At 31.1% G+C, this 27550-nt stretch overlaps 1 protein-coding gene across 5 annotated transcripts in view; it reads right to left on the reverse strand.

Moving 5' to 3' along the window:
- The window catches only part of LOC142322336 (serine/threonine-protein phosphatase 2B catalytic subunit 2-like), a 552551-nt gene that overhangs the window by 97825 nt on the left and 427176 nt on the right, over positions 1 to 27550 (reverse strand). For all 5 annotated transcript variants that reach the window (XM_075361295.1, XM_075361299.1, XM_075361298.1 and 2 more), the window contains exon 6: positions 561 to 700. In XM_075361295.1, coding sequence (XP_075217410.1) covers positions 561 to 700 — 140 coding nt within the window. The remainder of the gene's footprint in view (positions 1 to 560; positions 701 to 27550) is intronic.

Consider the following 27550-nt stretch of genomic DNA (forward strand, 5'->3'; position numbering starts at 1 on the left):
CTGTTCTTTTCACAAGATTCTAATTTTTAAAAGTACTATTATAATTCATGTATTTAAAATAAAAAATTTCATCTAATTAATTTTGTTTTGTAATGTATAAGATTAATATATTAAAAAAACCCTGCTAAAAATCATTAATTTTTTTCCTTTTCATGTCAGTAATAATATTGCAGATTCTGATGATATCTTAGTTACTTTCATGAAGTTTTTTAAACATACAAGTTAAAAAAAAAAAAAAAAAAAAAAAATATAAGGTGGGTAATAATATAACACATGAACAACATGAATTACAAATATTAAACACTATTTTCACTATTACTTGGACTTTTTATTTCAAATCTGTTTCTCTCTGCTACAACAATTAATTTATACTAACAATAAAGAACAATTATGAAAGAAATCTGTGATTATCTGTTTTTCCAGATATTAAAGTAACTTCAACAATATATTAAATTTTTATAAATTTATATAATACTAAAAAAAAATACTCTTTTCAAGATTATGGATCAAGAATAATAAATCAGCACAAAATTTAACTAAATGAAAGCGTGTTGTCTTACCTATAGAAGTAAGAACATCCTCGTACACTATTGTGGCTGAAATGTTCTGCATTTTTCTCGTTTCCAAAATCTTCCAGAGGATCTGACCAAAGAAGATCACACATCGGACCGAAAGCTGGTGGTTCTTTAAATCTGTCCAGCTGGAACAAACAAAATAAATTTTAAAATTAATATTAAAAAAGTAAAAATTAAAATTCATATAAAAATAAATTCATACAAAATAAATGCGATTATTCTAAAATAACTGTTACTGTAATATTCAGATGAATAAAAAGAATTAAGGATAGCTATAATTAACATCATCAAAATAAGAGACACAGCAACACACTGTTAAAATTATAATACTGTGCACCCCAACAGAAGATTGTCAGGAGGATGATGAGCAAATTATAACCAGAGAAAGTCAAAAGGAGAGGTAATGAAGAAAAAAAAATCAATTAATAAACTGTACTCAATCTTCACAAAAATTCAAGCATTTTTCCTACTGAGAAATGCTATTTGACATCTGTTTAACTCTGTCATACGATCTTTTTATTTTTATGTTTTTGAGGTTTTTTCCATATACAAATTCAAAATACAACATTCCTCACCAGCCCGTGTTCAATTCATTTTCTTTTATTTTTCCTTATACAAAATCATTTTCTCCTCACTCTCTCCCCAACATTCATTGACATGTTTATGTTTCCTTACCATACAATTTATGGAACTCAATTCTTTAACAGAAACAATCTGTAGATACACAATATTCATTCAACATATTTTCTACAAGTATATTCTCTAGCACAATATGCAACTTTTTTTCTATTAAAAAATAAAAATTAACAGAACTCTTTTTCAACTCATTCTCATCCAGTGTACTGGGACAAATGCACACCTTCTTTCACTATTCCTAATCCCCATTCTCATTTCTTTTTAACCTTCTTTTACTATCGATCATAAACAGTCTTATTTACTCATGAGTAAATTTGGGTTTGTCAAGCCAAAACCCAAATTTATGCTTTTTGTTTATTCTCTGATGAATAATTTTTTAAACTTCTTCCTGAATTTCGCTACAATCAATAAAATTTTACATAATCCATCTTCTTTCTTTCATCTCTACTAACAGACCAACATTCACTTCCTAATACTTTAATAGTCTCCTTACATAGATTAATATCAAAGAATAAAAAAGTGTCAAATATCAAGCAACTAAAAAAAAAATCATAGCATTCGAGCCATAATTAAACAGAAAACAAAATACTGTTTATATTTCATATAAATCCAAAATTAAGCCTTGTACTGAAGTAGTAGTATGTTATTTTTGTTCTCATATTTCTGCCAAATTAAATTCAAACATTTATGTCGGAGAAATATAAAATAGTACATAATAAATACATCAATTTAGCAGAAACTGCATTGTGGAATTCAAAATATATTACAATTAACTGGTCATTTCGCAATATTTAATTATGATACATGAGCCACTGTTATACATTAAACTAAGATTTTAAACATTACATAAGCTATTTTAATTTAAAGGTTTTAATTTTTTGTCTTTTATAACAAAACTCTTCCTATTAAACCCTCAAAACAAAAAAGTGCAATTTTGGGTTACAGTGGAAAAAAAGAGCTTGAGTTAAAATTCTTATGATTTTTAAAATTATTAAAATAAATAAAACATAAAATTCAAATACTGAAATTAATATATTGAAAAATTTTTATGTTAAAATTAAAGATATATTGAGTAAAATACATACTAAACTGTATATATATTTTTATGCCACTGACGTCTCAGTTGTTTATAATTTAGTAGCATTAATATATAATGACAGAAATATTTTGATGTGTACGAGTAAATATGTAGGGAGACCCCCAGATCCTTTGTAGAAAACATTTTAAAATTTGAACTATACCTGGTCCAGATGTGATGTTTACAACCTTTATTTATCTTTTCCTGTGTTCATTTTGAAATTCAATGAACGTCTTTTTATTAAATAAAATTTAATATTTCTGCTAAATTAAATTAAATATTTCCGTTAAGTTAATGTATTTAATAGATCAACTGCGTAAATATTATATTTTCATAAACTTATGTTCAAGAATGTGGAAAAATTTCTGTAAATGATTTTTGCTAATAGTAAAAGTATTACATTATATATTACAATGATAAGTATACATAGATGGAACATTTTTGATTTGGGTTTTTAGTATGTCTGTATAACAGCACTTTTATTGCAATTAAATAGTAATTTTACTGCGCGTTAAATCTCCTGTCATTGCTTAATGATATGCTGAATAAAAAGAATAATTATTTTTTCATTTATGCTAATTAAATTTACTGATAAAATTGGCTCAGAGCATGAAAATTACTAATAATTGGTCAATTTTCTGAATGAATATTGTGAACAGATATGTCCATGATATATTCTGGGTGGACTCATGCAACTTCCTCTAAACTGAATTTACTTCTTTGTACACAAAGTTTTTTTTCATTTATATTAATTTATAAAATGTTTCGGTTTTATTTTTTATTATTTAAAAAAAGTATTTCATGTTTATTGGGAATAAATGCTTGCTTAAATTTTAAAGCGGCACAACATAAAAATGATAATTATAGAAAATAACAAACTACTGAAGTTCTTATTTTATAATCTCTTTTCCAGATCAACTTAGAATAAACTATAATGATTTCTTTTTTCATTTGCTTGACTGTTAATGTTTTAAAAATAGATTTTTGTTCTCTTTCAATGAATAATTTTTTACTTCCTTGTACGAAGTATTGTGATCGTGAAAAATTTTGATTTTCAGATTTCAACGGTAATATCCATTTTGACCATCCCTGAATCAATTTTGATTAGTTTTGATGTGACGTCTGTACATATGTATCTCACATAACTCAAAAACTATTAATCGTAGTATGTTGGAATTTTGAATTTAGGACTGTTGTAATATCTAGTTGTGCACCTCCCCTTTGATTGCAATCGACTGAACCAAGTGTCCAAAAAAAGCCCAAAATAAAAAAAAAATTTGGAATTTGGACTTTTTTAACGCAGTAATAAGTCCTCACTGAGAGCTTTTCAACGATATATAATAAGTGGTACTTAATTTCACTGGTTCCAGAGTTACAGCCAAATGAAATTTTAATCAAAGAAATATTTGGATCTATTAAGAGGAGGAATCAGACTTCATCTCCTTTTTAACTTTTTTCTTAATTTAAATATATTGATTTATTAATAATTATTCAATAATAACAAAAAAAAGAATATGAAAAAAAAATCAGAAGTTATTAGATTTAAAATTTTTTTTTATTAAAACATTACAGTATTTTACAATTTGTTCAGAGTTAAAATTGAACAATAAGTAAATAAGCTAAATTTGGAATGAACATTAAGAAGCTACAGACCCAGTGGTCTGTAACTTAAAAGTTAACAACGAAAAGAAATGAAATTGAAGAGGACTTTGTAAAGCTGGTTTATAAAACCACTTAATTGAATCGATCTATCAAATCAAGGATACTGTTTCTAATTAATCTTCAAAAATCATTGATAGTGTTATCTGACTGCCATATAATTTGGATGCCGATCCAAATGATTTTGATATTGCTGTTAGAGAGATTTCTTGCCTAACGGTTCGTAATTTAAAATCATATATGAGGTTACTGCTTATATACCAAGGTATGTTTAACATTTTTTGCAGTGTTTTTGTCTGATAATGTTCAAGTATGTCAATATTGGAACTGCTTGCTGTACCCCACAATTCAAGCCCATAAGTCCAAATTAGTTTCAAGATGGATTTATAAATCAATTATTTATTTTCTACTGAGAGCCAAGATCTGTGTCCTATTAGCCAGTACATGTTTTTAAACTTTAGGTCTAACTGCATTCGCTTAGATTTGATATGTTTTGCCCAACTAAGGCCAGATGATAATCTAAATATTTACATTTTGAGAACTTGGAATATTAAAGATAGAAACAACTGGGCAGTTTTCCTTTCGAAGGGTGAATATGACGTGCTTCAACTTTGTTTCATTTATCTTTATTTTCCAACTTGTAAGCCAGGATTTGAGAAGAGTGAGATAATCTTGAAAATAATGAGATGGAATAACTGCATTTTCATGGACAACAAGAATTGCAGTATTGAACTACACTGCAATGAGAAACAAGAGTATGTGGAAACTTTTCAGAAATATGCATCTTCACGAAATATGTGTTCAGAAGAAAAATGCATTTCTCTACGGAAAGAACCACTACAGTTCTCGTAACTAATTCCACTAAACGAAACAACAAAACGAAATGAAGCACATTCAATCATAACTCAACAACTGATGTCTTGGTTTATTACTGAGCAACGGCCAACAAATCCATGGGATAACAAACTAACACCGAAAGAACAGACTGCACCACATAATTCTAAAGCATACTGCACAGCAACTTTCCGAACACACTGTACTATTATTCCTATACTATGCCACACTGTACTGCACAATTATACATTGTGTGCTGTACCACAGAATAATTGCAGCATTACATTACACTGGTGTCATAATTCTATTGTAATATTACCAATAAAAAAGCGGTTAATAAAAAAATACGCATTTTTATTCTGTGATATGGGTGAGTATGTTAATAAAATTATTTTAGCCATCAGTATATTTAATATAAAAATTGTTGAATATAACAAATAGCAACTAATATTCAAAAAACTGTATCAAAAGATGTGGTAACAGCTGTAACTACTCTACTGGGTGGAGCTTGAAGAGTAAAGATGAGTATACTTTATCTTATATTCAAGGCACATAATAATGCATCAGACCCGACCAAAGAATTCCTTTATCTGAAATTTACAAGAAGACATTTGTATGCAAATTAATCCCTGCCATCATACTCTATCTCCACAAATGTTTACTTTAAAAAAATAAATATATACTAACAGAGGTAGCAGTAATGGTAAAAACAATATTTCATTACATATCTGAAGCCTATAGGCTTCAGATGTGGTGGTTTCCAAATTAAATTATGGATCATGAAACGCACACACGAGCAGACATGGATTCTAATCGTGCTTTAGAAATTATGAGTTATAAGGTGAAGTTTAAGGGATCACTCAGAGAAAGAACCGTTAAACTAACTCAGACAGACTGTCATCTTCTGATTATTATTGGCGATCACATAGCAAATGCAGATTACAGCAATCAGGTTATATGGTCTCAGTCATAGAGTTAAACTGTAAAGAGAAGCTATGTTTTAACTAATAGCTAAAAAAAAAAAATAATAATAATAAGTTTAAAATTAAAAAAGAAATGGAATCTTAATGATAGTAATAAGTTTTGAAGGATATATGTGAGTATATGACTGTTTCCATCAATTAAAAACATTTATCTGTTTTTAACCAACCATTTTTGATTAAGTTTTTCTAACATGGCACCATCGGTAAAATACAATTATTATATATAATAAAAACTGCTTACCAATATATTATTCATTTCCCTCAAGCACTTTCAGCTATTCTGCCATTTCAGAATGGATTATAATTTATGATTGAAATACATAAAACTATAATACTCACATATTTAAATTATATACATAAAAACTGATCGTCATTTTGTAAAAGTTAAAGTCAAGTCAAAGTAACTATGTCCGTATTGTACCAGTATCACAATTATCATAACAAGTAAGTTTACAAGGTGAAATAATAAAGATTTGAGTAAAAAAATACAAAATGAGATGAAATGAGAAAACTATAAATAATTTTCTAAGGCCATTAAAACCAAGCGCAAAACAGCAGAGAAACTGTTTGAAGGAGATATACAGTATACCATGAACTCTTCAGAATAATATAATTCCTAAAAGGGAATATATTGTCAAATCATAAATGGAACTGTTAATTTCATATAGGTGCAAAATTAATTAAATTTTATAAGCTTTTAAACAATACACAATATTGAACTTCTCTAATTATAGAGAAATTCTGTTAACATTTCCATCTCTCTAGAGGGTTAAAATTTTTAATGAAACAAAATTTCACGAATTCACAATTGAACAAACAATATATTTCATAATAAAATGAATAATACGCTACGGACAGTGATGTAAGTGAGTTGCTTACATTTAAAAATTTATATATCTCTCCAACCACCATTAATAATGAGCAAGTGCTATAATACACATGGTGAATAAGGCTCCAAGTGTGTCAATCATGGATCGGCCAGTTTATCACACAGGGCACTAAATCCCAGTTATACGTCAACTCCATGCGACTATTATCAGCTAATTCATTTAATGTGTTAATCATTCAATCAATATTGGTCTGATCAAGTGAACAGAATCACTATTAACGCTCTGTTGAGAAAAATAATTCTGATATGATTTAAAAGCAAATAAACTGAACTGGCAATAAAATTACAATAACCATATAAAATTAATAAGACAGTAAAAAAGATAATTAAGACAGAATCTTGCAATTAATTGTAAACACTTTTACAAGGGAAGCAGTCTTATAAAACTTTTTATAACAAGAGTGAAAATTATTATGATACTTGAAATATAATCATCATAACCTCTGCCACACAAAACATTATTGATAACAACTAATTTTACGAGTGATAATTTTGTAAATTTAAATATTATCAATTACATAATCTTTTAACTTAACTGTACAATACTTGATTAATTTTAGTTCACAAAGCAATTCCACGGCTAATAAAAAAACCTGCTAATTTGTTGAGATGTAATCATTTATAATGGATCTTACGTGACATTACGTATTTTATGCGTAAAATGTTATGTTACAAAGTAAATAAAAGAAAAAATACTTGTTAAAAATTTTGTTAAATAAATATATTTTGTAGAATGAAGTACCAGCAATTGTGTGTAAAACTTCTGAAGAGAACAGAAAAAAATGGATAAAAAAAAATTTGAAAACATCATGAGAAGTAAGTTTCAAATAAAATAATTGATTCAGTAATTGAATTCAATGAACAAAATATTCAAAACATGGTTACGCTTAAAAATAATTTAATTTTTAACCACTAATTTCTAAATTAAATGAATTTTTTCTTCCAAAAGCCTAAAAGAGCTAGCACCTTTTTTAGTAGAGCTTCCAGAAAAATTGTTGTTGATGATAGTCATTAAAAAAAATGAGTAAAATTTGTATTTTACAGTTATAAAATTTGTATAAACTTTCTCTATGAAAACATTTAAAAAAGTTGATTCTGTTGTGTATAATATGCCTATATCCATTGCTTGTATCAGCGGGTGAATTTGTATCAAGTCTGGTCAATGTTATATTTAGCACAATCACTGTATTTTATTTTGTATACTCCTGGGTGTGTGTGTGTGTATATCAGTCTGTGTTTTTTGTTGGTCTTCTATATGATTTTATGTATGTTATTCATTGTTTTGATAATGAAAATTATTTTCCTATCGACTATTCTCTTATTGGGAAGCTTTCAACATGTGAAAAAAAATTATAAGTTTTCAATAAAATAAAGAACAGAAATTCTCTTCAGTCAGTGCTATAAGTAAGAGATCTCGCTTTACTCAACAAGCGATCAACTACTATTATCCATTCATAAAGCATACAGACCAAAATTTGAAGCATTATGTTGAAAAAAGAGATAAGCCGATTTTGATGGACTTGCAGCTTGGTTACTTTGGTCATGATAAAATTAAATTCAATAACGAGGGAAACTTGTTGGGCTTGTCTATCACTGGATTGCAAGAGGCGGTTTAGTATGCTTCCTGGTCAGAAAAAGCCCGGTCTGACTCCTCTAGTTTTTTCTCTGCCTACAATAATAAAAACATAGTCCACGTAGAAAAACTCATCATCTACATTTGAAAGAGAAAAAGATTGTCAGATATGGATTTATCTTTTACTCTTAAAACTTTGTAAAGAGTACATTTATAATTACTAATTGGGCATTTCTTTTACAAATGAAATGCCTAACACGACCGATCAATCATGTTAGGCATCTGACCTGGATTGAGTATTGTTTAAATGTTTTCTGAGCAAAACACAACACACATCAAAATGCAATTAACTACGGTTTGCAAAAACTTAGAGTTTTCCTGTACACTGATATGTGCTGACTTTAGATACATTTTTATTATTTATTCATGAAAACATAAGTAGCAAATTTAATGACCATGTATAAGTGTTAATTGAAATTAAGCCTGTAACAATTATATTTTTCTAATTATAATATTTGGTAAACTGAGATTCAAAAAACACACATATAAGAAATAGCAAATTAAAATTATGTATCTTGGTAAATCTGATTCATGACTGTAAACATACTTTTTTGTATTTTGATTAGTATACAAAATTTCATCCGGTAGCCAAATTTACAGTACTAGTAATAATTTCATTCAATGCAACACAACATAAGTGAGATGCAAGAAGTAATGAAAATTTGTTGACAGACAAGGCAGGTTCATAATGTACTACTTTCTGCCTGAATGAGATAGACTTTAAAAAAAAGGAGTGTACCTAAAAAAATGAAAATCCAACAATTTTTTTTTAATAAAATTCCCCTACTCAATTACTTTACAACTTAATAAATATTAAAATGAAATTTACTGAAACAATTGTTATACCATATCATGTCAACATTTCTGGTGAATGATAAATGGTCTTGAGGGGAAGGAGAACAACATATATTATATATATATATATATATATATATATATTTATATGTGAGTATATACATTCTAATCATCCAAAGTATGATTAAATTACTCTTTTGTCAGAAGGGATGAAATAACTAATGTTCTGTAATGCAATAGTTAAATTTTAATTTTGTTAAGAGTATGTCCATAAAAAAATACACATGGTGACACAATGAAAGATGACAACATAGTTTGTCTACAACTTTTAGGCTTTTGACGTGAATTAAAAACAAAACAAATAAATAAATAACTTTCAGTAATATTAACTGCTACTAAGGAACAATAAAAAAACCATATTAAGGTAATTTAATATGATACTTATCACTCCAGAAATTCAAAATTGCTTAAATCCAATTTTACATATAAATAGCTTAGTTATAATCTACTAATAGTTTAAACTATTAAAAACTTATATAGAGGTACGTAAACATCCAGGCAAAATATTATTCAGCCACCATGTATAAAAATATTTTAGTTCATAGTTATCTACATTAGAATAGCAACAAAAAAATTGCATATGTCAAAATATGCCAAAGACATTCAGCAATGCAAACTAGGTCTTGTTCAATGTTATTATATTGTACAACATGAGAAAAATTCTATTAACATATTTGTTGAAATAGCAAACAAACAAGTTATACAAAAATAAAAGTCAACTTTTCCCAAAATTTACTGTAACTAAGAAAAATCACAATCTAAAACTTAACCTTGATACATATATATATTTTTTTTTTTTTGAAGATGACAAGTATGCAGAAATGCTATGATTACATGTATTTGACAAGTCATGATAGAAAGCACTGAACATCATTTGAAAGGTTATCTTGAAGCTTTAAAAAAAATTTTTTTACAATAATTTCTGTCAGATATATAGAAAACAGATTTAATAAATTAAAAATATAAGATTTTAAATACTCCATTTTTAATAATGAAATGGAATTTTTTTTTAATTTTGGATATCTTTCAGACGGCAAATAATCTTAAGCAAAAATCTCTATTAGCATTATTTTAGCATTAAATGTTTAGGCAAAAATATCTTCAATTTTGATGACGAATCATTTTTAAATGCACACTTACAATTCAAAGCAATGAAGGTAACAAATTCTGTGCGGAGTATAAGACAAAAGTGTTTTTAATTTTTTAGTTAAGTTATGCTTATGACCGAATAGTTGTCGCCAGCATAGGCTCTACTTGTCCGGCCCCGTACTGCGCTCCAGAGCCTGATTTAATGTTTCTCTGAAATATTCAAGGGAATAAACTTTTTTTAGAGTAATCAATATTCTGTCGACGATTAATTTAAGCAATTTTCCATTCTAAAAAAAAATCCATATTTCACAATAAAAACACGAAAATTTTGGTTAAAATTCAAAGTTGAATCTTTTTAAATTCATAAACCTTAAAAAATAAATTTCTATATTTCCGATGGAACTTACACAAAATGTTTCATACTACTCTGTCAAACCGCAAAGTTTTATATTATTTGATCGTACTTTGTTATTAAATTATTTATTCTTACTATTATTATTTTATTAAATAATACAAAAAACTTTGCTTGGAATCAGTCATTCTTGTAAACTGTTAGAGAACTAATAATAGTCATCTTAACTAACGTAGATTATTATGCAAATATAGACAAAAACTATTAAATAAAACTATCGATGATAAAATCGGTAATGCCGTTACTTCACCGAACATAAATAACGTTATAAAAAACTTATTTTAGTCAAATTCGATATTTAAGGAGGTAATTTATTAAATAACAAAATCGTAGAAAAACGAAGAACGATTTGTAGATACAGAAACGGAGTGCAAAGTGGAAATACGATTTTACGAATAGGTATAAGGGATAGATCTTAAAATAAAATAAAAATGAATGAATTTATCATGAAAGATAACCGCCACGTTAAATAAAAAAAGACAGAAAACCAATTAATGGTCGATATCGACGATCGGCTGTAAATAGTAGAAGATGCATACAATGAATTCCCATCTGCGATGAGTACAATACAAGGTGATATGACAAGGACAAGGCGGGTTGAGTTAAGGAAGACGTTCCAATGAGTGGCAGGGCGAACGAGTAACTAAGGTTGGCTTTATTGGCTTTCCATAGCCCAAATTTACAAGCGACAGAACGGAACACAAAACACCACTCGAATAGAAAATTCAATATGAAAAATTGATCCTCAAAATAACAATAAAAATCAAACCTCTTATCACAATAAGAATGAAAAAGGGCAAAAAACGATCATCAAATGAAATAAACGTTTCCATTCAAATGTTATTCCTGCTGATACCACTAGAAATAAAATCTTGAAATATAAAATAAACTAAAAAAAAGAATATAAATATCACTAAGAATACTTAAAACCCACATATAACTTGTAACTGTTTTTAACATTGTTTAGGAATAATAACACTACACTATTCCCAACTACTGTTGAAAGGAGGAACAAATGTGTTTTTATTTTGGCCTACTGTACAAACAAAAAATATTTATGTAATGAATGTTTCTTCCAGGGTGAAAATGTTTTAATTATTTATTTTTTAAATTCATTTTAAAATTTCTTATTTTTTCTTCATTTTTACTGAATAAGATTTTTACTGTAAAAATTTTAAATAAAATATTACTTACACAAAATAACAAATAATTAAGACATTTCAACACGGAAAAACCATACCTTCACTATGTAAATCCTTTTCTGGTAATTTTTTTCTGCAAATTTTTATTGTGAATTTAACAAATATATAAATTAACTACAACAGAATAAATTGTTTAATCGATCAAGAGGATTTAAAATATATATGTGTGTGTAAAACCAATCTTAGTCGGTAATCAGTTCAACAATATTTTTTTGAACAAATATCATTCCACAAAATTTTTGTTTACTATAAAAATTATTTAAAGTTCAGTCTTTCTTTATAAATCTCAGACACAACAAATAATAATTAAATTTACTTAATTATTATTATTTTATGCAAAATTAATAAAAACAATTAATATTTTTATACAATAAAATGCTTACGATTTTAATAAAAGATCATTTTACTAGCGTAATAGTTCGGCGTAGCGATTTATTCAAGAGAATGAACGGGAGCCGTTTTTGAAATTTGTTAATGTAATATTTCTTCAAGTTAATTATCGCGTAAAAAACAGGTTTAATGTTCACCAGATTTTATTAAACGTCTCTCTCTATCTGTTAAGATTTGAATTTATAATTTAACAGAGATAGACAAGTCTGAAAATAAGTCGTTAACATATGTACGTGAACACGAACATCTTTTCTTTTATTTTATTCTAAACTCTTAGAATATACCTAACAATGGCGTTTTTTTTTAAATATTCACTGGATACGAAGGATATCAGTAAAGACCGCTGGAAAATTTCTCTCGTTAAGGTTAGAGAACCAATGTCGTTCATGACCACGCCAGTAATGTACACGCTGCATTGTTGTTCGTAAGTTGTCGCGTTGTATTATCTTTGATTACGTGTGAGTTAATAGTTATAAAATGAATAGGAAAATCAAAGTTGCCGCCGATTGTGAAATACGTGGAGTTATACGTTTTTTAAACCATCAAAACGTTGCCGGCTGTAATTCTTAGGCAGTTGGTTGCTGTGTACGGTGAAAATGTAATAAATGAAAGAAACGTCCGAAAACGGTGTCATCCTCAGTCACCAACCAGACCAACAAAGGTCCAAACAGCCAGAGCCATTTGGATGCAAGCTAATGACCACAGTTTTTTGGGATCGGTTTGGCATATTGCTGATCGATTTCATGCCGCGTCGAACGACTGTAAATTCAGAAGCCTACTGCGAAACTCTACGTAAGTTACGGCGCGCCATTCAGAATCGAAGACGTGGGCGGCCGACCAATCCGCGCGATAATGTACGTCCACATGTTGCGGGTCCGACAAGTGATTTATTGAGAACATTTGGATGGGAAATTTACGATCACGCACTATATAGTTCGGACTTAGCTCCTTCTGATTACCATTTGTTTGGGAAATTGAAAGAATATTTGAGCGGTAAGCGATTTGCGGTTGACGATGAATTAAAAAACGCTGTTGATCAGTGGCTAAATGGACTGGCGGCAGAAGAATACGACGAGGGTGTATTGAAGCTGGTGTATCGCTACGATAAATTTCTTAATTCATGTGGCGATTATATAGAGAAGTAGTACAAGGTATGCGGTTTAAGAGAAATAAAAAGTATTTGTAAAATTTTCAGAATAAATCTTTTACTACGAAACGGTCTTTACTTTAGAGATAACCTCTCGTAAAACGACAAAAATAATTCATATCATATTCACGTCCACTTCGACAAACAAAAAAGCAATTGAAAATTATTCCACCGTTCAGAACCCGACTCTTACTTAAACCACCTTTATTAAAAAAAAACATAAACTCCACGGAATATGTAACAATAAGCTACACGTTTAAATTAGAAATAGCTACAGCTACGTCTAACTAAATGAAACAAAGTAATTCGACTGTGCCTCTGTCACAACGGCTTAATTTCCTCTTCAGAATTTTATTTAGTTTATTTTCAAATACGCTCGAAAAAATAGGCTCCTTTTTTATTTAAAAATACAAACTATAAACTTAAGTCTGACTAAAGAAAACCGTTAAAAGATCTTTATTTTTAATAAAATGTAAAACGAATAAAACGTTATTAATTATCCTTGGTCAAGCCGTATATTGAAGGAAACATTTTTCGCACAAATAGGATAAGAAGACCATTTTATAAGGGCAACTATGTAAAAAAAATTAAAATTAGAGAAAATTCTATATGTTGCCGATCAACGACACCAAAATTAAAAAAAAATCCAGAAATAAATAATTATTTACGTAATTTGTTCATTTATTCCACTCCAATAAAAGAAAAATAACACGTGTAACAGAACTAAGAGGTGGCACATGCGGAGAAATTGAAAATTACCGTTTGATATTAGCGGTGTAATTTTGATTCCGACCGTTGGATTCAGTAGTTTTCTCATACTACTTTAAACGATTAAGAAATTTACCGTAAACTGTTATTTGTCGATCGCACTTTTATCACTTGAACATTAAATTACAGATATCAAAATGCGCTAACATGTTAATGTTAAAATTAATATAAAGAAAAGTAAATCTAAAACCCGTTTTAAAACGATGGTTTTCTTTTAAAACGAAATCGCTCTAAAAAGTAGAAAATAATTTTTCAGTGATTATAAGATAAAAGCATTTGGAAAAATATTGTTAAAAAAGGAGACAGACTTATAGGCCACATATTAAGGCATCCTGGAATAGTCGCTTTAATATTAGAGGGTGAGGTAGAAGGAAAAAATTGTGTAGGCAGGCAACGTTTGGAATATGTAAAACAAATTGTTAGGGATGTGGGATGTAGGGGGTATATCGAAATGAAACGACTTGCACTAGATAGGGAATCTTGGAGAGCTGCATCAAACCAGTCAAATGACTGAAAACAAAAAAAAAATCATTTCAATTTATGTTCACATTTTTACCTTTATAGATTCTCACAGAAAACCTACTCGAATTCTTCAGCAATATTTATCTGCGCACAATGACTTTCTTTTTACAAATGTTGAAAATTATTTTGATTATCTTATAGTCACTGAAAAATTATTTTCTACTTTCTAGAACAATTTTGTTTTAAAAGAAAACAAACCGTCGTTTAAATTTTTTTTAAAAAGTTTATTTACTTTTTAGTCTCCCGTCCGCACTTGTTTATTCAGATGCCACCGATTCAATTACACCGGTTTATAATTTTTTATCGTTCTATCTAACTCTACTAGCGCTGGGTTATTGCACGGTTTCAATAAAAAATTATTTCACGGTATCGTTGAAAAATTTGGATAGCATAGTTTTGCGTAGAGGTTATAGTAACAAATCGTTTCGGTGCCACAACAAACCCTTATTTATCGAAACTTTGTTATCGGTACGTAAAAAAAGAAATATGTTTTCACAACGGCCGCTCTATTGTATTTAGAACGATATTAAATACGCTACATTAATATTGTCATCAGAACCAAAGCTCTGTGCAAACTTTCAGCTTGATTGGATAACGGGAAGCGTGTCAAATTTCATTTACTAAATTTAACCTATACGGGATTTCGAACGTAAGAAAATCATTGAAACGACCGTAAATATCTATTTACGTATTTTTTTAGTTATAAAATTGGATTGCAGAGTACCGACCGGCAACTGAAATAATGCTTTATATAGCTGAAAAGGAAATTATTTTATTCTTAGACTATGTGCGCGAGCAAGCGCGTCTTTTCAAAACATCCATTTCTAAATTTCTCTGTACATCTCATTACTTTTTTTGAGAAGAGATGCTGCTCGATAGTAAACTATTACGCTTCACGTTTCTCTTAATTCAACAGTTCTCTTTTCTCGGATCGCAACGGTACAGTGAAGCGATAACAAACGGTGACAGAACCGGGGTTAATGACGACCGACATAACGTTCGTTTAGAAAAGATGATTCGACCGATCGTGACGAGAGCAAAAATTTAGCAGAACTAAGATCGTTTGTTATTATGAATAAATAAACATACGTTCTACAGTTTTAACGGCCGAGGAACGTAAAAATTACTGTTTTCAGTTATTTTTTAAGGATCTTAAATTCAGCTTACGGAACGAAAAAGACAAGGTTAGATTATTCAGCGCGCGTAACATAAAAAAACACTTCCGATACGAAAGGGTCGTCTCGACCGGACAAAAATTGTTACGGTATTTTCTTTCGTAATATAAATAAAAATATTAACGAAACATATATAAATATATTCGTTGTAGCGATAGCTGTATCGATATGTTCCGAGGATGACTGACAAAACCGTTAGCGGTAAAACGGTAAGGGCGAGAGCGAGAGACGGTGCGGACGATGAAACGGTACAGCAGCAGGAAGGGTGTCGGGTCGCTGCCACCTGTATTGATCGTACGTCGGAACACCCGCGCCCCTACAGGCTCGCCTCGCACTTGTTGATCGGGGAGGCCGTGGCGTTCATCCCTCGGCCTCACCTTCACGGTCATCGGCACCTTCATCAACGCATTCGATCCTCTTCCGCCTGACGAACATTCACCGCGATAAATAAACGGGTTTAGAAACTAAAACGGTTACTATTAAAAAAAAAAATTCTAAAATCAACGGCAAGTCCGCTTATACCTAATACGAATAGAATAAATCTCGGTTTAATAGCGGTAAAATGGAACCCACTACGATTTACATGTTCATAAATAGCGAGTGAACGGAACGGCGCACATATCTTAGTTGTCATTTTATAACGAAACGACCACTAACAATAAATAGGGGTCCAATTTTCAAAAAAATTATCTGGAATCTGTTTCATCTCTCTTTTTCTAAGAAGTGTACTATTAGACGTAAGAGACTGATACAATAAAATGTCGGTCCTAGACAGATTCTAAATAAAGCTGTAAAAAATAAAAACGCTCATTATAGCGAATAAACTAACTAACTGTACCTTTTATTAAACGTTTATGAACAAGGGAAAAGGATAGAAGCAAATATTCGTGCTATTCCCTTTTCAATTTCAATTAGAATTAGTTTTAATACACATCTGCGCTTTAATAATAAAAAATTATTTTTGACTTATCCAATCCACACATTTTTATTTTATTTTTAAAAACTCAAACAATTTAAGGATTTAAATAGAAATATATTTTCTTTTAACACGACAGGAAAACTGATCGATCAACCACAGTCGATCGATCGATGTTTTCAGATCAAAAATAAGATTAAGATTTCACCTTCTAAAATTTAGACTTATCTTTTAAATTTAAACAGATCTTTGTCAATAAAAGATGAAATATACGAAAATATCTATCTTAATTACTCAGGATTTGGAATACAGGACATTCGTAGCAGTAATACTTTTAAGGAAAACCGGTGAAACAACTTATCTATCTAATTCGTAATTATAGTGCGTCAATGGCAGGCTGTAAACGCGATTAAAATTTAGCAAATGGATTTTTACAGACTCTCGTTGGGTATTCCCGCGAAAAGAACAGTTTAAATGAATCCAGGCGAGCGATATCAGGGCAAATTTTTGTTTTGGCTTTTATATTTTTGTTCTCTTTATTTTGCCTTAATTAAATTTTAATCAAACCTACATCTTTTATTACGAATAAACATAAATTTATAATTTTTTATTTATTTTTCTTTTATTATAAATTTTATTAAGAATATAATAATTGACCATAAATTTTATCATATAAACAGACTTAATACGGATAAATATATAAATATATGTGTAATTATTTGGTAAATAACAGGTTGTTAATTTGGTTAAAATACACAACAATAAATAAATCTAAAATGAGTATCTAAATATAGGAAATTATAAATAGAAACGGCCATTGATAAACAACCGAAAGAAAAAATGAGTGGCGAGACGCGGAGTGAAAGTTGACCGCTAAGAAACCTTACACGTTTCAATATAAGATCTGAAGATCGGCCAGTAAGAAACTCTCGTAGCGCGACCAGATCGGACTGCGCCAAATATATTAAACTATGTTTATATATCGTCTAATTCGGCACTTGTATTATCTCTTCAGTACGCTAGCTTCTTCGTTTATCGGCGCACGCTTCAATATAATTATTTTTTTATTAAAAAGAACTAACTTAAAAGATTTAAAATTATTCACACGTTATCGGTAATAACACGAAGGAAAAATCTCCACCCATTTATTACTGAATACTTTTAATTTATTTTAAATAAAAAGTGCAATTTATTATTACTAATGAACATAGTTCATCACGGTATTTTCACGTTTATGATTTCATTTGTGTTTAAATTAAATCCGTTGTAAAAAAGTCAAAACAGCAATTATATTAAAAAACTAATATTTAAAACAAAAACAATAAAAATCTATTGGACTTTGATTTTTAAGATAATAAGTATGTAACAAGCTCAAAGCATATACGGGAGATTATGTTGTATCGTTATGAAAAATGTCAAACCTTATACTTAAAAACATAAATAAAGTAATTCATATTTTTATCGTTCTAGAAGGCATAATTTATAATAATGACCGGATTTAAAAAAAAAAAAAAAAATTATAGCAGTATAACTAATCGAAATCTTCACCTAAGTAGTACACATTTCCTAAGTGTTAACACTTAAGGAAATTTCAGTAATGAAATGAAATCGAAAAGATTAAAATAAAAGCGACAGCGGAGTAAAATAAGCCCAACCCCGATTTTTTATCTTTATGAAACGAGTTAAACTCCACGCTCAAAGACAGAGCCCCAAATATAATAAACATCATCTTCCTGTTATATTTCTCGGTAGACTTGCCGTTAGTTTTTTTTTCTTCCTAAGCTGATAAACTGTCGGCATAAATCATCCCAACATAAATGAAAATTTGGGTTAAACTGTCTCCATATTATCATAATAAATTATCAAATATAAATAATTAGTCAAAATATTCACAGATATTTTCTGCCATACGACTGCAATTCGAGAAACGTTTCTGTTTCTCACCGAATTAATATTTTATTTACGGTGAAATTAAAACATTTTTATATACTTCGTAATTAAGCATAGACGTTTCTCACTTCGGTAGACAAAGCTAATCTACATCTCACGTCCAATGTGAAAGTATAATAGTAAAACTGACCGCACATCTGTGGTACAGGCGCAAACAGGTTTTGAATCGTTAACATGTAAAACGAATATTTTTATTAAAAACTAAAATATAAATTAATACTTTTACTTTATATATATATATATATATATATATATATATATATATATATATATAAATACTTTTTGCGTTGAAAGTTGTAATTCGATTACTACAAAATATTCAAATTTGCAAAAAAAAAATACCAATACCTAATCATTTCTTTAGATAAGTGCATCGTATTAATACACATATTTAAAATAATATAAACTTGTTTTTCAGGAGTTGACACAAAATGGAAGGGAGTACAACAAATTTTGTACAGCTATTAGCGGCTACAGAAGACATGGAAGCGAAACGGATCGCTAAGAAAAGAAACGACAAAAGTGTGATGAGTTAAGTATTTCCTTTTTAATATTAAGATCGATCAAACTGAACCGACATCGACAAATAATTAAAACACAAAACCGCAATCTGAAAAATCATTCGCTGTAATTCTGATGAATTAAAGCTGCAAATATTTTTGCGATGAAATAAAGGAAATGACAATGACGGTTAGATACTTGTAAATTTAACATTTTCAACACGATATAACTTCTGACAACGGTAAAATCAAAAGGATATGACGGGTAAAGCATGTGTATTAGATAAAGGAACAAGTAACATGAAGCGAGTTAAACTACACATATAAACAACTTTACCGAACGCCGTACATTGTTTCAATTCCTTTAAACAATGCAATTCAGAGTAATTATTATCAATCGTAACTACTCGAAGGGAAATACAAATAAAGAAAAATGCTAAAATGCTAGTGAAATAATTTTGAAAACAAGATATTTTTCTTTAGATAAAGCTTCACGGTTACTTCGATTGTAAACAATCATCGGTAAATACAAAATTGAGAGGAAATAGTAAAGTAAATGAAAAATTAAGAAATAATAAATATTAGTTAACAGATAGGCGCTCTATTTACGAAACGCTAAATAACGAATGTGTATTTTTTTGCTTGATGAAATTCACCGCAGAAACTCTCAAGCTTGTGCTTAGGAATGTGAAATGTAATTTTTGGAGCGTATGAAAAATATTTGAAGTATTTTAGAACAGTACTGTAATAATAGTTTTTTTTATTTTATTTTTTTATATTTTACGCAACAAAATTTTATATATTATAAACACACATTTACTATATATTTTACTTATTAAAAAATCACTATTAAAAATACTCTTTTTATACAATGTACTGCTTTATCTTCAGCACTTATTATTTTTTATTTTTTAATTTATTTACCTATATCCTCGGCGTCTAACGATGATGATCGTTAACGTCGAAATTTTAGATTTTCAATAAAATTTTTGTAAACGATTTTTAAGCGTTTTCTTGTATTTCAATTTATTTAAAGGGGATTTTATTTCACCACGTAGATACACATCTTAAGCGAAAAGTCTATTTTAATCGATCCTATTAAGTTTGATCTACCTTAAGAAAAAATGAAAATCGGACTCATTACATAAATACAAAACATTAGGCGTGTCTAATATTTACACACCTTAACGAAATCAAATTCTTGAGTAGGATTCAATTTACCACTGATTTTTAATGGTGAAAATAACGCCGATCGTGTATTATCTTGGAACGGCTCATCTGATACACCAAAATAAATTGCTCTTCAAAAAAAAAAAGTTGCTTTTTGGGATAAATAAATATATATTCTATACGAATGAGTATTTTTTTTTTTTAAAGATGGAGCATAGAAAAAATAATATAAAAAAATATTAGTAATCAGATTTAATGACTGTACTTAAGCGATCGACTGATGTCTCCGAATATGTAGTACATCTTAGGTAATTTTGAGCCTGTAAGCGACAGCATCCCTCTTCGTCCAGCCGGTGTATCTGGAGCTTGTTACTTCCAGGAATTCCACCGCGGTCCAGGGAGCCCAAAACGTACTTTGATGTGTCGTTAATCGAAACCCGAGTACAGAAAACTAGCAAAGAGTCGGATCCAGGAGCCATCGGCGTTAAAGTATAATTAATCTGGCCTAATTTTGAACTCTTTAACTCCTGTAACGAAAGGCGACATAAATCGTCTGAGACGCACAACAACAGTACTTCAACAATAGGAATGTCGTACTCCAAACTAACGCGTAGCATAGCAAAACGAATGCGTAATTTATTTACAAAGCTTAATTAACCTAAACTTGATTAAATTATAAAATAAAATTATCATAACAGGAAAAATATCATCGCGACTTAAAAAAAAATGACAAAATGAAAAACAGGATTGTACGAGATTTACATCGAAAAAAGTATTATATTATAGAAAAATCTTAGATACCGGTAACTAACGCCTTTATTTTTACGTACTGGGGTTGTAAAAGACGAGAGAACCGGCACAGAACGTTACATAATCTTCAAAGAGAGAACAAAATCCCTCATTTCATCTCGCACACGTTAAAACACACACGCACAAACACCGACAACGGCAAACCCAACCGACCAAACAACGCGCTCGACAACTCAAAGGGCGTGAAAGCTTTGCCCTCGGGTACAAACAACCGGAAAACTTAATTTGTTGCGTGTAGAGTATTTGCAGCAAAAATATTTTCTAAAATATAATACAAATTATACGGCTTTGTGTAGTATAATAAATAATAAACGTAATGTAATACAAAATTTACATCAGAGTCTAAGCATTTATACGCAAGATAAAAAAATGAAGTATTACAAAGGATCAAATTTCAAATTTTCTTTATAAAATAAGTAATAAACCGCTACAAAAGACAAAAAGCTCAAAGCAATACTTAATTATCCCATATAATGTTTCACGATCGAGTGAATACGCATATTGTACAACGTTATATTAAAGAAAAGTAAATTTACATTATTTTGATCTTTACAATAAAATAGCAATAATAATAAATCGCTAATTAGTGCAATACTTAAGATAGGTTAATAAAACATCTAACAAATGAGGATTAAAGCCGCTTACGCGATTCAAAGTACATAAATCATTACCAAACGCTGTGTACGATTACTTTTTTAAAAAAAATAAGGGGATCGTAAAAGACGAATACAATTTAAACGAATACACTCGAGCCACTTGGAGTTGCTTTAACCGAAAGAAATGATTTTCACTATCCAGCCGACTCCCTACGGCAAAGACAGCGAGATCTTTTTAATTTAATCGTTTATCGTATTACAGTACAAGCGACTGCACTAGATAATGCGATACATTGTAATTAATATAATCATACATACAGCGACAAATATATAATCTGTTAAAATTTAACGTTAAATAAATATCCTTGACGTAATTTAACTCCGTATAAATAATAAAATCTTCCATTTTAAATGCTACAGGTTACATTGCATATTGTAAATCGTACTTTTTTTATTATTTTATTTTTAGTAAAACATTGGTTTTAAATTCTACACATACTGCCAATAAAATAAAAAAAAAACAAAAAAAAACATTAATACAACAGATGAAATCAAACAAATATCTGTTATACAATTCATCCTAATTTTATACAGCAATTGAAATTAAACATTAAAAGTAATAATAGATATCCAATGTATTCTTCTTCTTCTTCTGTGATCCCTAGCTGGTGCCTGAAGGGGGCGGCTGGCCGCGCAACCAATACATACGCTGCTGTGGGTGCCGTAGGATATTCCGAACTTTGCTCACAACGTTTTTCCATGCTTTACGGTCTATAGCGATGATCCTGGCCTGAGAGTAGAGATCAATTTTCTGACTCCTCAGGTCATCTGCAACTAGTTTTATCCACATTTTCTTTGGCGCGGATCTTTGACTCTTCAACCGGGTAGGACGATGCCTATAGAGGAGTCTGTGCGGCAAGTCATCCGGCACACATGACCAAACCATCTCAGCCTCCGCGTTTGGATCGGCTCAACTGTTGGTTGCTGCCCGCATCTGGATCTGATGACTTCATTTCGGATACGGTCATAAAGCGGGACCCATTTGATCTGGCGCAGGCACCGCTTTTAGAAACCTCTAGCGGTTCAAGTCTGTTTAAAGGAGGGTCCAAGTTTCTGACCTGTAGAGGAGAATTGGGACGATAACTGTGCGGAAGAGGCGGAAACTTGTCTGGACGGTAATGTTTGCCCACTTCCACAGGCACCATTTTAGTGAGGCGAAAGCTGTAGTTGCCTGCCCAATTCTGGCGTGGATTTCAGCTGTAGATGCCGCTTTCTTTTCTTGGACCGGTGATCAGAGATGTTTGAATTCTTGGACTTGTTCGATTTGAGCTCCTCCGAGGTAAACAATGGACTGTGAGCCGTCAGTTGTTAGTATCTCCGTTTTGTCAGCATTCATCCTCAGTCCGAAGGACTCTGCTACACTATAGATCTAATACAAAATATCTATGGCCTCGGCATCAGTGTTAGCAAATGTGGAGCTGACGTCTGCAAACATCGGGTCGGTTAGGTCGTGATCCGTAGCGTACCGTGTACTCCACGCCTTCCTGCAAATGCTCTCCACATTACAGCGTCAATTACAATGTTGAACAGCAGTGAAGAGATAACATGCCCCTGGCGAACTCCTGTTTGAATGGAAAATGCATTAAATAATTCGTTTCAGATTCGCACCCAGCTGGTTGACCCATTGTATGATGCTTGGAAAAGCCGAATGGTTTCCTGGGGCACATGTTCGGCTTTCAGTGTATTCCACAGTGCAGGCCGTGGATGCAGTCGAATGCCGACTTAAAGTCAGCGAGCACAGTAACTGTTCGTACTCCGCACTTGATTCTTTCTTCTATCAGCTGGCGAAGGGCGCCACGATGTGCGCCATCATAGCATGCACGATGTGGCCAAAATCCAGCTTGCTCTTCACGGCTCTCTGGTCACGATGTTTCTGCAGTCGCAGTTGAATGACTTTCATGAACACTTTGAAAAATGATTGAAAGAAGGATGATGCCGCGGTAGTTTTTGCAACCTTCACTGTCCCCCGGTTTATGGATTGGTATGATGATGGCTTTCTTCCAGGTGGAAGTACATACTCTGTGAGTCAGATCAACTCAAGTACTTTGTGGAGTCGGTGAAGCAGAATGTCTCCTCCAGCTTTGATCGCCTACGCTGTGACCTCATCCACTCCAGGTGCTTTTCCATTCTTCAACGACCTTATTGCTGCTTTAACATCTTCAATCGTTGGTTGGTCATGGTTCAATGACATTGGTGGTGCATCAATTTGTGGCGGGGCTGCGGGTAGATCCTTGCGGAGGATTTTGTGGAGTTTCTGGAAAAACTCCTTCCAGCGATGTAGCTGTTCATTTGGTGATCGCATAAAAGACTCAACCATCTTTCGGATGTTGATTTTATCTTCCCGCTTAATTTTCTGAATGTGCGGTATTCGTATTTGGATGCAACTTCTTCAAGGTCAGCTGCTATCCCATTTCAATATGCCTTCCTATCTTCTTTCATTTTCCGTCGAACATCTTTGTTTAACTCCCGACAGTGTTCATATTTGACCAATTTTGCTTATTTCCGTTTTTCCACCACGTCCAGGCCCTGATCCGAGATCCATGGCTGCATTCTATGGTGGATGGTAGGGCCAATGGTTTGGCGCAATACATGATGGTTTTAGATACCTGGTTCACCTCATCATTGACATCATCTGTTTTTGTCAGTTCAAATCGATTCGAAAGTGCAATCTGGAATTCCTGCCTGCATATGAGATCCAGCAGGTTTGAACAATTCAATCTGGCTGTTAGTGGTGACTTGCGCATGGTGCGACGTAGGCGCAGAAGTATTTTGACCCAAACAAGATAGTGATCATATCCAAAATCTGGTCCTCGCACGGCAAGCACATCCTAGAGTAATGACCGGAATCGGGAACTGATCAGAACGTATTCCGATACTGCAGAGTCAATGCCAGATGGATTTCGCCAAGTGATCTGGCCCTTGAGTGGGTGTTGGAAGATGCTGTTTCCCACAACCAGATTATTTGATGCTGCGAAGAGCATAAGCGCAGACCATTGTCATTGATGAATCCATGCCCGAAGTTGCCCATTGTTTGCTCCCATCCAAGCCTATGCACACCGACGTGGGAATTAAAATCACCAGCCAGGATGATAATCTCGGTTGTTGAAATTGAATCAAGCGTGTGTTGGACCTGGGTATAGAATTCATCCTTGGCTGAATCGGAGCTTGTTTCAGCTGGGACATAGACTGACAGGATATGGGTCCTGATGGTGCCATCAATGCTGAAGACTGCTAACTGACTTGATATTGGCTGGAAGGTGATTAAGCTTTTAGCCGTTCGGCTATCCACCATGAACCCAACACTTGCTTCTTGTTTATCATCACCGGAGTAGAATAATGTCATTGTCTCATTGGCAACTGGAGGTTGTACTGTCATCAATCCAGATACAATGAGCAGTAGTTCAGACAAAGCTACAATTGACATCTTATATTTGGCTAGTTCCTGTGCTATGATCTCCGTTTGGGCAACATGATGTCAGGTTCACACATTCCATATGGCTAGTAGAATTTCTTCTTTCGGATTGATAATAATTTCTTTCTTTGCCCAGTAGTCCACTTCTCACAAACACTCTGGGTTCCCAGAGTTGGCGCATCGGCTGTCCCGTATGCGGTAGCATTAGCGGTTGTTTCATTCATTTCCATACGGTTTCTTGCCTAGTTTATCCACTATATTAATCGTGTTATATCTTTGCCGAAGATTTTACGGCTTATTGTTTTAGAGTAATACCAAAAAATCTACTGGAGTCTTATTTTATTACTATAAACTTTTCTGTTTATTAACTTTTTTAGCCTCCGGGACCACAGTTAGGTATTTGTTCAGAGGATGAACTTGCACATCCATATTACAAATATAAAAATTATATTACATGCGATTGCTATGCGTGAGATAAATGAAACATACACTCGTATATTGTATGTAAATGCACAAATAAAGATTTTTATAAGTAATAACTGAACGAGCGAAACGAGGTCTTGTTTTAACTCGACCTTTTGGTATATGATCTTTTTCTGTTCAGGATTACGATTAAACGTGTTTTCCAAATTTTACTAAAAGATTGTTTGCGATTAGGCACAAAGAACTATGTGTAACTGATTTTCACTTCAAAATGACAAATTTAGTGCTGGAAAGAGCAGCGACTGTCACTTTTCACTCACAGATTCACCGTCCGCAAAGAGTTCTTTGTATACACTACTTTTTAAACGCTATCTTTTTTTTTGTAGAGATATATAGTCTAAAAAATATTAAAAATAAAAACATGGGGTATAGTACGTTTCCGACAGTCAAGTCAATCAATCAGTCAAATGTCTGGTGTTTTTAAAAACATTGAATACAACATTGATAATGCAGTACGAATATCTTAGCAATGGTAAAACATTTCATAATCAATAACGATCGAAATTTCGTTGTGCACCTCATTCTGTTAAATTTTAAGCAAATAAGCGAAGTCTATTTTGCACAAAGAATAAATACTAATGTTAAAAAATTTACAATTAAAATCGTTAAAAAACATAAGGCAGACACTCTAAGTATATAATTTTACAGATGATAAAAAAATATCATGCATTATGAAGATAAATTTCTAGTATTTACTTATTTTTGTAAACTGATTAATATTAAAAAAAAAGTACTCCACTCTACATTTACCCTATTAAACCACTGATGACATGCTTGCTATTCTCGAGAACGACTATTTTCAGAAGTGATTTATATCTCGTGTCAGATCACCTACAAACTTTGATTATGGCACTTAATAGACGAGACCTGCATATTGTTATTAAAAAAGATATTATTTAGAATTTTTTTGCGAAATATATATAAATGAAATCTCGCAGTTACATCATGAAATACTTTAAAACTATATGATTAATAGAAATTTTCATATTTCATCGTAAGGAAATTTATTATGAAAATTGGTAATTCAGAATAAAGGAAATAAAGGTTAAGTAAAAGAAATTTTCGTTAAAATACAGACTTTTATCAAAACACTTTTCCTAGGAACGTATTTCTAGCCGATTTGTAATTGTTAGTCGGTACACGATGGAAGCGTATTAATTTTAAACGCGCTACTTTCTTCCATCTCATGCATTAATCATCGCTGTCCATTAGTGCGCTTTTGAGAAGGAAACGAACCGACTGTTCTACACTATAAACTCTCGGCCTGATACGCTAAACCGATGCCGCCCTAAAAGCTTTTTATTCAACGAGATTCAAATCAGTCTTAGGGTCGATCGCTTCTACATCGTAAAATTTTAATTTTGACCGTTCAATAAAACTTAACCGACAAATTTCTATTGAAAAAGGTTTTAACAAGTAAACCTGTTTTCAACCTTTTATTGTTTTAATAGTCAATTTCAACAACGTTTATATATTTATAAGTAGTAACGCACAACAGAAAGAAATTAACATTTTTATTTATAAAAAAAAACAAATAAATAAATAACCAGGTTTTTAAAATATCTTCTATCCCCCTCAAAAAAATCAAGAATTAAAAACTTCTTTTTAACACAAATTAAACATTAGATTAACAGGAGACATATGACTTTATAGTTTATGACATCCAACTAACTTAGTCGTTTCATAAAATTAATAACGTACTCATATTAATAATAAACTTAGCTTTTACACTCAACATTTTAATGAACGAGAAAACTTATAACTAACAACAATATAACTTGCTTCATTGTAAAACGACACTGAATA

The sequence above is a fragment of the Lycorma delicatula genome, chromosome 3, assembly GCF_047948215.1.
Source record: "Lycorma delicatula isolate Av1 chromosome 3, ASM4794821v1, whole genome shotgun sequence".
NCBI classification, from domain to species: domain Eukaryota; kingdom Metazoa; phylum Arthropoda; class Insecta; order Hemiptera; family Fulgoridae; genus Lycorma; species Lycorma delicatula.